The sequence below is a fragment of the Labrus mixtus genome, chromosome 21 (genome assembly GCF_963584025.1).
Source record: "Labrus mixtus chromosome 21, fLabMix1.1, whole genome shotgun sequence".
Classification (NCBI taxonomy): Eukaryota; Metazoa; Chordata; class Actinopteri; order Labriformes; family Labridae; genus Labrus; species Labrus mixtus.
Window position 1 is genome coordinate 17181417 of NC_083632.1, and position 13431 is coordinate 17194847.

Sequence of the window (13431 nt, forward strand, 5' to 3'; positions counted from 1 at the left end):
CATACCTCAGCCAATCATCTCTTCATATGTTAGATGATTTAACACACAGCAGCTGGATTATTTACTGTAACTAGTCTTTGATCACACGTCTTTCTTTGTTCTTGCATTGCTCCGTTGGCTTCCTGCTGAAATTCAGTATCAATGATGAGATCCTGCTTGTTACTACACAGCACTGCATGGCCCCGCCTAAAGTTACATTTCGCCTCATTCCATACTGTGCTTGACTACTCTGCATCATGTCTGTCCCCCTCCGTCATATTGCACTACAGGTGATCAAGCCTGTGCTGTATTAGCACCCTCTAGTGGTGCAACAGATAACGGCTGATCCTCTGTACAGGCAAGCCTTCATGTAACCCACATTTCCTGTCTAGAGTGTACATTTGCTTTTTTATGCCTCAGTTTAATGTTGTGATTTATTTTTGTGTGTCATACATTTTTGTATGTTTTTTGGTATGTCATCATGTCTTTGCTTGTGAAGCACTTTGTAACCAAGTGTTTTGACATGTTTTTCATTTTACTTACTGTAACTCTGGTGATGTTTTTGGTCTCATTTTGGAGGAGAAATAGGAAAGGACAGAGGGAACTTTAGCCCCATTTCCACCAAGGGGTCTGGTTCGGTTTGGTTCGGTTCGGTACGCATTTCCACTGTCAAAAGTGGAGACGGGTACCAAAAAAACCAATCCAATACTGTCCAACTTGTTTGGTACCCTTCCGTTGGGGTGCCAAGTGTACCGATCCGACCCTAAAAGGAGGAGCTAGACACACTGCAGTCCGCTGATTGGTCGAAAGAATGCTCACTTTCTGAGCAACAGTCGTTAGAAAGGACAAACACATAAACGCACCATCTTTAAATATCCTGTGTATTCGGAGAGAGCAATTTCAAGGCTGTTTTTGTTTTTTGCAACGAATGTCAGCAAGTATCTCCGCCCCATGGACGACCTCGGGGATGCACACCTTCTTCAGAATCATTGATCTTTGTCTACTATGTAACATTCTTTTTTGTTGAATTTATTGGCGGTCTATATCGCGCCGCTGTGATTTATTGATGTGTCAGGGTACAGTTGGCTGTGGAAACGGCAGCAAGATTAGGGTTCGCGTACCAAACTGTACTGAACCAAACCTTTTGAACTGGATCTCCTGCCTCATGGTTGGCAGAAGTCCCTTGTTCTCCTTCTGCAGTTGTCACTCCTCCTTTTCCAGCAGAGGGCCTGATTACCACACGTTAAGCCACTTCTCTTCCTCTGTTCCAAGAGGAACTAACCCTGGCTGACAGACAAATGATTCTGTGTCTATGATTAGTTAAATCCTATACCCGATGCAGTGACGGTCAATGAAATTAACCATCCAGAGATTAGAAAAGTGTGAAGTCATCATGACATACAAGGGAAGCCCTGTGTTGCCTTTAATGAGCTGTCACAAGTACTCAGCTTTCACAAGCTTGACAGGACCTGTAAAACAGAAGCTCCGCCCCCAGAGCCTGCAAGGCCACTTACAGATATCTGTTCATGCAGGCCAACAGGGATTTCCCTCTCACTCACTGTAAGCTGTTTGATTTAAAGTGGAGAACCATTGCTATCGGCAGAAGTGGTAATAATTAATTTCCTAATTTTTTAATTTGCAAGTCAGTAAGGCCTGTAAAGCCATGATTTTTACAGTAAAAGCTGCATGAACACAACTCACACCATGTAGCTTTTTATACTGATATTATGAAATAAAGTAAATTGTGTCCTAATGTATTATTGTCTCTTTGTATTTCTTGGTTCCAGTGATGACAACACATGAGCAGATAACGTCATTTAACTTGTGGAGCGTGTCACTCCTGTTTCATGTTTCTCTACAGGGCTGAGCACACCATCTAGTGGTCAACTGGGATAAACTATGACACAAACAGACGGCATCAGGATCAGGTTTCTTTTTGTAATTAATGCTCAGATAATTTTGAGTTGCAGAAGGAACAAGATCACGGCAAAGTTTGCCTTAGCATTAGCTTAAGAGTTAGCATTAACTAACCATTACTGGATCTAAGTTCTCCAGAAGGTGTAAGGCAGTATTTGAATGTGATGTGTTAAAAACTATTGATTGTAAATTGTATTCTCTTCCTGCTTTCATTCTGTAAAAACCTAAATTGGATTTTATTTTGTGACAAGACTATGCAGATGATTTCATTCCAATGTTAGTCCCACCTGTGCATTTGGTTCACAGGCTACATGGTACTTCTGTCTTATTATAGTGGTCTATTACTGATCTAAACCGATTCTGTATCAATCTGCACGTCCTCTTCCCCAATGATACCGAGGAAGGTCTGCACGTCTGCGGCCATCCATGGCACAGGGCAATGTGCTGACATTTTTCTCAAAAAAATAAAAATTTAAACCTGGTCTCCACGAGATTCACAGGTCTATCTAAACATGGAGCATTTTGTGTTGTCCTTTATTACCCCTGTTGCACAGGAAGTGAAGATTCTTTCGCCCAATCAAAGGACTGCAGTAGCCCCACCTTGGGTTGGATGGGTATGCTTGGCACCACAATTGAAGGGCAACATAAAAAGTAGGATGTTTACGGATGGGGTTTTTTTTGGGACCATTCCCAAATGTTGTCGGTGGAAACGTCAAAATATGTGTGCCACACTGAACCGAACTGTACAACTTAGTAGAATCAGGGCTAATGTTAACATCATTGGTCAGCCTGAGAGCAGCTTTTTTGATTTGAATTTTTTATTACGAACATGTAACATAAGACAAAGGTGAACATTTAAAAAAAAAAGACAGAAAATAAATGATAATTACAAACAGTGGAGAGTATAATGCAGAAAACATTGTCTGACACTAACCGAGAGGCTCCTATGAAACATAGCCATCAGTTTTAACTAATCCCAGTCATACACATTTACATGCCGACAAAGAAGCAGCGGGAGCAAATTGGGGTTAAGTGTCTTGCCCAAGGACACATTGGACATAAGCTGCAGGAGCTGGGGATCAAACCCGCAACCTTCCGATTGAAAGTCAACTGACTCCACCACTGAGTCACCGCTCAATGTCATTCCCACGCCACCTGTGCAATTTATTTGCAGGCTGATGGCCGGAGATGATTTAGGGCTTTATAAATGACGAGCAGGATTTAAAAATCTATCATTCGACTCACAGGAAGCCGGTGTAGAGATCACTACACTTTCTGTGTGCTGGTGAGGACTCTGGCAGCAGCGCTCTCAATGAGCTGCAGCTCTCTGATGGATATTTTTTTATCAGACCTGTGAAAACACCGTTACCATACCCGAGCCTGCTGAAAATGAAAGCACTTTCTCTGTGTCCTCAGACATCCCTTGAGTCTTGCTATATTTTGAAGCTGGTATAACGTGCCAAGTTTGTAATGTGGTTGTTAAAATAAAGATCGTGCTGCTGTCCTGTCCTCAACTTCCCTGTTTGTGTTTGTCTGTCACAAGTTCTGCTTTTAAAAAGGGCTGAACTTTCTATTTACTTGTGTTCAAGGTGTTCTTCTTTACTATTTCATAATAACATTACAGTTTGAGTAATTCAATACTGGGAAATACGTGGTTAGTAACTTAAAAGGAAGTCCTAATAACGCTCCTGTGGCTGTATTCAAAGCTTCCTAAGTAATACGAGTTGCTGCTATGACAAAATTGTAAGAAAAGAATTTCCCCTTAAAGTAAGAACTAGAACCTGGTAAAGATGAAAGTTATTCACAAAGCTCTTTAGCCCTTAAGAGAGCTACTATGGCAGTGATACTCAACCCGCGGCTCTCGAGCCATATGTGGCTCATTTGGGACTAGTTGTGGCTCTATTAGGTCCTACTTGGAAAAAAAAGACATCCTAAGTATTTTTTAAAAAAAGGGAAACATTGTCAGCAGTAATTATTCTTTGCAAGCCATGTCACTGTGTTTCCCCACACATATTTTAGGAAAGAAAGAGTTTTTTTTTTATTGTTCTTGCAGAAATAGTTTTTGGTCAATGTGGCTCTTCAGTCTGACAAGGCTGAGTACTACTGCCCCAAGGTGTAAAACTGTGAAGAGGAGCTAAGACTTTTAACAGGCTAAAGAGTTTCTCAAGCTGAGGAGAAGATGTATATGTTCTCCAAACACTAAGAATTAAATTGAATCATAGTTGGGCAGAACAGACAAAAATAATTTGTGCACACATTTCAATCCATCTCTGTCTTTTTTCCGTGCAAAGTGAGACATGCATGTTGAGTTTCTCTACATGTGGTTACCTCCACAGGTGCATCCAATCACTAATTAAGGCTCTGTAGTGCATGTTGATATAACTATCAGCATGTGGAGAGGCTCCTGCACTCGTGGGCATGTGATTTTAAACGTCTTGTCCGCTATATACTTTTAAAGTTCATATAACATATACATCTGAATACGGCCCCTGATCTCAAAGTCCTTGCTAGCATTTTCAAGTTAGGAGGTCTCTGAGAGGATTCTCAGAATGTTTGTGACTACGGATACAGCACTGCTTTGTGCTGGCTTGACATAACAAACAGGAAGCAGAAACAACTGTCAGGCTTTCAAATTAAATGTTTTAAACTGAAGTGTAAGAATTGTACTTTAGATCATATAGAAGGAGCTGTTGCATCTTGTCTGAAAGCCTGGATGATGATTTGTGGACACTTCTTACAGTTCAGTCTGAATGTCTTCAAAGAGAGACTGTGCAGTTTGAGAATTGAGAATTAGTGATGTGGATCGACGCTGTCAGTCCGATCTGTAAATTACTGTTTGTCAATATCGGACCCGATACCGATATAAGATCAGCTCGGTCCCATCTCTAGACATTTCTTCCATTTTTCAACATGTTTATCTGATATCAATGCTGGCTTTCCTGCGATAACAGTTCATTTCTGTAGATCTCGAGAGGAAAGCTGAAATTATTATTAGGTCTGAATGAATGTCCTCTTAGGGCTTCTGTACATTTTAAACTATTGTCTTGTTTTTTTTTACTTCCATCTTTATGTTGCTGGTATAGAGTAATTTAGTTTAAAAAAAAGTAAGTAAAACATTTATATCTAACACTTTGAGATGCAGGCACTTCACACCACAAGCTTAAACTTAACACTTTAACAGGAAGCTGCTGCTGCGACACATCGGGGAGCCAGACGAAGAGCTCACAGGAGAAGATGTAGAAAACCGCAAAATAACAGCTGAAAGAAAAAGTGGAAACAGATTTTTTTTAAAACTAACACAGCAAAAAGTCACAACGTACATATATCTGGTTTGTCACTTCTATTAATATGAAGCTATCACAGTGATTACATTTAATGTTGAGCTAATGTGCTGTACGTAACATCCTCATCTTGTGCCAGATCCTGCTGGAGAACAAAACAAGGGAATCAATTGGAAGAACAGTAATTCATATGTTGGTCACACTGAATTAAAAAAAAAAGAAGATAGCTGTTGTGATAAGTTATGAATATAAGAGTAACCAGCAGTGCTATCAGACATACATTTGTTATAGCAGAGTGTTGTTCTGCTTTGGGAGCGAGCAGCACAGACACCTTGTTCAATCATTTACTTACCTTCTTCATCTTTGGTCTCCTGTGTGAAACAACACTGTATGTTACTTCCTCTTCAGCCTGTGAGGAGCGGAAAAAAACACAAGAAAAGTTAAAAAAAGAAACTAAAATTAAATTAAAGTCCTGCAGGTTTTCTTAAAGGTGCACTTTGTAGATTTGGTCATGAAATTTGGAGAAGTGAAACAATTCTATGCTATATTCAGAAATTGAAACCACACTGAGAAGAGGGTCTGCAGCCCCTAAAGGAATCTGTTCATTTCATTTGTCTACAGTCTCATTTTGTAAAATAAATCATGAGAGAATCATATGGAAAACAGGGTTGTAAACAGGGGCACATATTTAGGACCTCTGCATATTTCTTCACAGAAAATAAATCGAATGATGTAAGTAACATTAATTTAAAAAATGAATAGGAGCATCTGCAGCTCTAACAGAAATACCAAATTTTGATGACAGTTTTGTCTCCACGTCGAGGATCATTTAAGCATTCTTTTGAAAGAAAATAAAGTATTTCCTACCTTTGCTGCAGCTGATGATTGTGCTTTTTTCAGCTCTAGAATGGTTAAGAAAACATCTGTTAATGCCTCTTAATGCTGTACTGGAATACAATCATCAACAACTTATTATTAATTTAAGTTATGAATATTCTTACTGTGTTGTCTCAGAACACACCAGAAGATCAAGGCCACTAACACAATGACGATGAGTACACTCGCAGGAATAATGAAACGCAGTAGGTGATCAGGACCCCTGCAGCAACAGTAAACACAGATGGATGAAGATAAACAGCTCTTTAGGTAATGAATTCAGACAGCTGAAATAATTAAACATATACATGTTGTCCCTTAAGTGGTAGGGTGTCTGTCCATAGATGAACCATGACTTAGGACACTGACCTTTTTGATTGCTCCTTAGACGTGTTATTTGGAGAGGCTGATGTGTGATTCACAGGTTGGAGAGAAATGGTCATTAACTGTGTTGTTATTTTTGTGGTTGTTACTGTGGCTGTGGGAAACAACAAAATGTCAGCAGAATCATATCACATTAATGAGTAGTCTCATTTCTATATTCAATTATTTCCCAATTGCTCATTCCATGTAATCATATGCCAAACAATGGCACCAGTAAAGCCTTTATTCCAGGATACATTAGTAAAAACACTTGTTATGAGTTGACGCTATACAAATAAAAATTGATTGATTGATTGAATTGATTAGTAATGGGAAACATTAAAGGGGACATATTATGAAAAATCCACTTTGACAGTGTTTTTGAACATATATTTGGGTAACCTGAGTGACTACTGACCCACAACATGTGAAATAAATCCATCCAGTCCTTTGCTTGTGGTCTGCATAAGTTCTACAACACAGAGAAAAATGCTCCGTTTCAAATTTGCTCTCCTTGTGATGTCACAAGCTAGATTCTGATTTTTTTTTTAAAACAACCGTCCCCTCCCCTGATATCTCCACCCATGGACGCCCCCCCCCCCACCAGAACAAAACTTTTGAGTCTTGCTTCAAAGGATCAAAGGTCTACTGGGAAAACTGCAGGGGGGGGGGGCTCATTGAATTTAAATAGGACATATTATACTCCTTTTCTACCTTTTCAAACAGTCCCCTGTGGTCTAAATGAAACATCTGTGCTGTGCTTTGGTCAAAATATAACATGAATCAAACACCAGAGGAGGTTTGTGACCCTGTATAAACCAGCTCTCTCAGAACTCTCCGTTTTAATAATAATAATTTATACTTTATTGATCCCGCGAGGGGAAATTCGTTTGGTTAGTTTCTTCTGATCACCTCAGCAACCTCTACCATCAGTGTGTGAATGGGTAGGTGTGAGTAGTCAGAAGACTAGAAAAGCGTTAAACAAGCTGAAGCCCATTTACCGTTTCCATTTACACATGCAAACGCCGACCACGAAGCACGAAGCAAAAGGGGCGATTCAGGATTAAATGTCTTGCCTAAGGACACATCAGACATGACAGAAACGACTTACAAGTGTGCAGCATATTCAGAAGCAAACCTGCTCTCACTGAACCCCTGCTGTGGTGTCTAATCCGCGGTGTGTCCAGGCTGGACCCGCTTCAAAGATCCAATATTACTATACTAATTTTTTTCTTTCATGTTATCAGTCTGTGGAACCTTTTGAGTAGCTTTGCAGAATTTGCAGCTCAAAAAAATCCTTTGTTATCTTATACTGGCATACACAAAAACCACTAATTTTAGCCTCTGGCTGAAAGTGTTAATTTCAGCTGTGTCTCCTATCATGCCCACTTTTTACTGATTGGCCAGCTCTCTGGAAGCCTTCAGAAGAGCAGAAGGCTGCAGGGCTGCCATGGAGGTCAGGCTGCTCTCCGGTGTTGGGAGAAGAGATCCTATGTTAAAAAGCCCATATTATGCCCTTTTTGGGGTTCATATATTTAATCTGTGTACCTACTAAAGTAAGTTCACAATAGATAAAGTTAGAAAAAAAGTGTCTGTTTTCATGTACTGCCGCTCCATGCACCGGCTCGCTTCTGACTCTCTCTCTAAGGCTCTGAAGTGCCCACGTTCAGAGTCCCCACATGTGCCAAGTCTGATCTGATTGGTCGGCCTGTCAGCTCTGCCGTAAATGGTCAGTTGCTCAGCACGCGTCTCGGAAATGTCCCGCCTCTTTTACCATATTGGGAATGCAGCCACTGGCTCCGTCCGAGGGGAGCAAAAACATTAGCACCTTAGCACTACTGTGCTACCGCAGGCTACGGCATATCGTGGGCGTGCTACAGAAGTTAACGGGCGTGCAAACATGAGCTGCTAGGCTTGCCACAACGAGCCAATGGGCTTAGATCAGTGATCTCACACTGACAAGACGTCACACTGGCAATTTTTTTTCGAGGGGGGCTAGAACCGAGCGTTACATGCGGCTAATGCTACAGCTAACAGGAGGACGTAGGAGAAGCCGCGTTTCCGCGGACTTTGAATTTTTGACAATAGATGTGCCTAAACATGCACAGAACACTTGGAAAACACACTAAAGAGCATATAAAACCAGAAAAAGCATAATATGGGACCTTTAATAGGTTTCAGCAGCTTATACGTAGAGGGATTGGAAGCTGTCTTGTGAATTTCTCGGTTTCATATTTTAGGGAACTATCGTGTGATTGGCAGGACAAGCCATTTAGCGCATTCTGCAGACTTATCCTGAGATTACTCCAACATACGTTTAGCTCATGATCTGAAGTTTGCCCATGTTTAGTATCCAGCATTGTAACACTATATGTGAGTTTTAAAATGGAGATCAACATAATAGGTCAACCTTAAATCTCCTAGGTGCTTGAGCCTTCACATTACTTCCTGTCATCAAGCTATGCCCTATTTTCCCATCTAAACAATAAATTCACTTCCTTGTTTCCTGGAGCGCCCCTACAGGCCTGGAGCACTTCTGTTCAGCATTTGTCTATTTGCAGCTGTTTTTTTTTTTTTTAAATTAATGTTTTTGTTTGGCTTTTTGCAGCAAGTTTTCTGGGTCTGCAGCCAATTTTGGTAATTTCATTTGTTTTTGTCATGTGCTTTTGAATTTGTATCGTTTCTGAATATGCTGCATATTTATTTCTTAATGTAAGTCTTTTTGGCCATTACTGATTCTTTGCACTTTTCAGCAAACCATCATTATTCACTCAAATTCTTTATTATGTAAAAAAACAAAAACATAATAGGTTCTGAATTTGTATATCAACAATTTCATATGCACATAACATCTAGGAGAAGGGCCATAGACTTGCTGCTGAGGCACAATATGTGTCAAAAAAGTGTATATTTAACAATTATTCATCAGTGTATGAGTGTACTGAATGATGGGCTGTGTGTGACGTTTAACGGCAAGGTTTGATGGCTTTCAGCGTATCGATTGGTTTCAACCTGACAGGTTAAAGTTCTTGAAAAAGAGTGCTTGGTGAAGCACGGAGGATCATTTCCAGAAACTTGTCCTTGCAATCAAAAAAACGTCAAATTCAAACCTTTACTTACGGCTGCGAATGTAATAACTGAACATTTTATAATACTGTACTTGTATTTTCAAACTATTTGTTAGTAGTATGGTACTTACCGGTGATCGGTCTCTCAGTAACAGTAACATGCACAGGCATCTGTACTTCTCCTTTGGCGCCGTAATACCAGCCGCTGCTTCCTGCCCTCAGTCCCCTCAGAGTCACAGTGAAAACGTCAGGGTTACTTGTACTTATTGATCCGTGTGGCTCCTTTACACAGGACCCTCCCAGTCTGCACCACTGAATTGCTCCTCTGATAGTATGGGTAAAGCGGATAGCAACATCTCCTCCGATAAATCCTGTAACCTTCTGATGATCCACGGAGAGCAGGGGCCGACCTCGAGGGAGAGGGAACAGAATTTACTACAACATTAAGGTTAACCATCAGTACTTTCTGCTGTTTGATACCTCTTGTAGATAAATGACTCCAACATTCACACTTACTCAAACAGCTGTTTTCTTCCCATATTGTGCCATGAACAAGTTTTAAAAGAAAACTGTGACCCACTATAGTCTATAAACCTTATGGGGTGCTGGTTTGATTGCAACTACTCGTCAATTTTAAGACAAGTAACCAGCGAGGTGGGACAGACGAAAATGAAGCCATGATAAGCCTGTGAGCCTGAGCTCAGGGTTGACAAACCCTCGCCACTGACATTTGTAAATTGAAATGCACATTTGTGGATCATGAACGGGGGTAGTGTTAAAAAAGTCACATGAATGCAGACCAGCCTTTTACTGATGACTTTAGAGCAAAAAAACTTCACATTCAGCCGTTTATAGTTATGTACTTACTCTATATATTTGCAGATCTGTGTACTGTACACATTTGTGGGTGTGTGTGCAAACCTGCGTACGTCTTTTTAGTTTTGCTACAATTAAAGCTCCATTAAACAAAATAATAACGATTAAAGATTTTTCAAAGAGGAATTCCAGTATTTTTTAACCTTTGCCCTTTATTCAGTTGGTGTCTTTGGTTACAGTGATCCAATTAGGAGTCTGTATTCTGTGGTAGCTATGTATAAATATCTGCATCATGGATGTGTGTAACAATAATCTCACAGTGATTTCACACATCTAACTCTTTGCGTTTTACTGCACCTTAAATGCAGGGTTGGTAATTATCGAAAACTAGCATGATTTTGAAAGTAGCATTCCCTCAGTGCTCCGTCTGCACCCACCCCCTCCCATCTGTGCTCCCTCAAAAGCCACGCCCCCTCACTTACATGCACAGGCGCCATTGGTCCAGAAGCGGACCTCAGCTCATGCTTTGAGTGTGGGCTTGTGCATGTAAAGGGTAGAGAACGAGGAGGGAGACAGGGAGGCGTCTGATTGGTTCATCAGATTGGTACCTCGTGGCAGACACTGGCAGAAGTTTTTACAGGCTTACAACTGCTACAGATGGATTTGTTCCTTTTTCAGAGAACATGACTTATTAATTTCTATCACGACATAAAGACAATTTCAACCAAAAAGAAAGAGAAAATGACCAACCCTGCCTTTAACATCTTCCCTCCTGTTATTTTATCAGGATAAACCCCTTGAGGTGTATCACCTAATTTTCCAGGGGTTCCAAATACATAACACACTAGATACAAAACCAGCAGACAAATACAAGAAAAGAACAAAACAATGCAACAGCACACAAAAAACAGAAGGTACCGTAAAGAACAAGACACAACAATAAACTGGCCTTGACTGTATCTACAATGTTTTGTGACTTTGGTCTAAATCAAGAAAGTATTAGATCAGCAACATGTGTGTTTTGGTGTTCATTAATCGAACCTTCGAATGAAGTCTTGAAGCTTTGAAACAAGTGAACGAGCTAACATCAGTTTCTGACTGTGAGTCTATTTCTGTACTGAACCTAGATGAATGTGCTCAGTTATAATACTCTCCTTTAGGAACATTAACACTTAAATGGATGTATGTACATTGAATAAGACAATATTTTCCTAAAAGGGGATATTGCAGCCATTACATCATCTCTCCATGCTGTAGCAATCTTCTTTAATTCCAAAACATGAATTAGTACTTTTTAAAGTTTTAAAGACCACAAAATATATAAAAACATTGCCCAGGTTTCTTTCCACTTGGTCTTACCTCTAGTGACTGAAAGCTGAAATTGTTTCCCATCATCTGGCCCATGGTTTATCTCCACATTACACCAGTAATAAGAATCAAAAAGAGTCACACGATCAATAGTCACAGTGAAGATTCTTTGCTGATTGTCATCAGAGATTGAAAAACGTCCTGAACGTCTTGGTTCGTTGGTTTTAACTCTGTAGGAGCAGGAACTCCATGCATATCCTTCACACAAGTATTTCGCATGGTTTATGTATTTAGACTCATAGAAACATGGGACAGAGATGGAGCCTCCAGTCTTCACTGACACTTTACTGACGGTCGTAACGCTGTGAATTCCTGCAACAAGCGAAAAAATTCAACCAGTGACATTTAGAGAGATTCAATTATAATCACACCATCCTCTGACCTCCTGGCATAAATATGAGGAAACACAAATGTTAGAACTTTCCCCTGACTGACCTGTGAGTCCAGCGAAGATGAGAAGAGCGCTGAGATGAGCAGCCATGTTGGTGAGTGAGAAGAGGAAGACTAAAAAGTGTCCTGTCTTTCTGTTAGAATGACTTCTACTTCCTCATGTTACCTTGTAAGTCCACAGTTTGACACCCCATACAATGAATTTACAGAAGGTGTTAAAACCTATACTCCCACTCCCACACTAAACATTATAGATTGTTGCAGTTCTAGCCAGAATCCTTTGCTTCAGCAGAAACCTTTTTTAAGTCAGGGTTCTTTATTAGTCCAGGGGTAATATTAAAGCCATCTGGGAGGAATTTTTAACTGCTCTTGAAACAGACTGAAATGAATAGTGATGCCTCTTTATGACCTACAAAAGCAAATGAGACCATCAACGACAAGATCGACTATTTATTTTTCTGTATTTTCAATGCGTGTAACTGCTGCCCATGGTAGTTGTCAGACGAAATGACTTACAGCATTTTTTTTCCACACAAAAAATATTCACCGTGAGTGATACATTTTGCTGTTAAAAAAGGAGTAGATGTTTTGGTAGTAAACATTACCAATGTATTTACAACACAAGATTAGCAAAGAGATGAAAGGTCAGCTTTGACCACAGGGGGCGCCAAAATCGACGAGAAAGAAAAACGGAGCTTTAAGTAAGTCACATGATCTTCAGATACATTAGATTTGTATTTTTAAACAATTTTTTTGTAATGAGGAAAGTCTTTAGGATTTATTTTAGGTATGATATCATGTGTATTGTGTTTATTAAACAGCTGCCTACAGCATTAAAAACCTTATTTTAGGGACCACTTTACACCTAATGGGAGCTAGGTTTAAGATTTCAGTTATGCCTCAGTTGCAACTGGTGCAGCATCACCTAGTAGAGGGTAAACTCCGTCTCAGGTTACAACTTACGTCCTAACCAGGCAAAGTCTGAATTTACTGTACACAAAACAGCTTCCAACCTGTACAGATATGTAGAATTATTCTATTGTTCAAGAGATTGTGTGCTTTTTGGTAATTGCATGTTTTTCCCAACAATACTTTGACTAACTTGATCATAAAGCAGATGGATGAAAATCCTACTAACGCTGTTGTTCTCTTATGTTTCCCTATTGTACCTTTATGTGGATGTTGCTTGAAGAGATTCACTTTAAATTACAACATTTCACTTGTTACACAAGACGGGGAGCGTTTCTGAAAGATGTTGCACAGCAGTTCTGAGAACTGAGGCAAGAAGGCATGAAACCACAAAATTAAATATGAAGGACAACAGACAGCACAGTGTGATACTATCTTTCCATTTAAATGACTCCATGTTCTTA

General features: G+C 40.0%; 1 protein-coding gene across 2 annotated transcripts; it reads right to left on the reverse strand.

Annotated features, from left to right (window-relative positions):
• Positions 1-5228: 5228 nt before the first annotated feature.
• On the reverse strand, positions 5229-12245 carry LOC132955039 (uncharacterized). 2 transcript variants are annotated; one of them, XM_061027660.1, is made up of 8 exons: positions 12104-12245; positions 11660-11980; positions 9616-9894; positions 6423-6531; positions 6179-6276; positions 6045-6079; positions 5530-5586; positions 5229-5319 (listed from the first exon to the last, which is right to left on the reverse strand). In XM_061027660.1, exons 1-8 carry the CDS (start codon positions 12147-12149, stop codon positions 5269-5271), a joined length of 996 nt encoding a protein of 331 aa, XP_060883643.1. In that variant the 5' UTR covers positions 12150-12245; the 3' UTR covers positions 5229-5268. The 2 variants fall into 2 exon arrangements, with proteins under 2 accessions (XP_060883643.1, XP_060883642.1); XM_061027659.1 differs by having other exon boundaries at positions 5229-5322.
• Positions 12246-13431: the final 1186 nt, after the last annotated feature.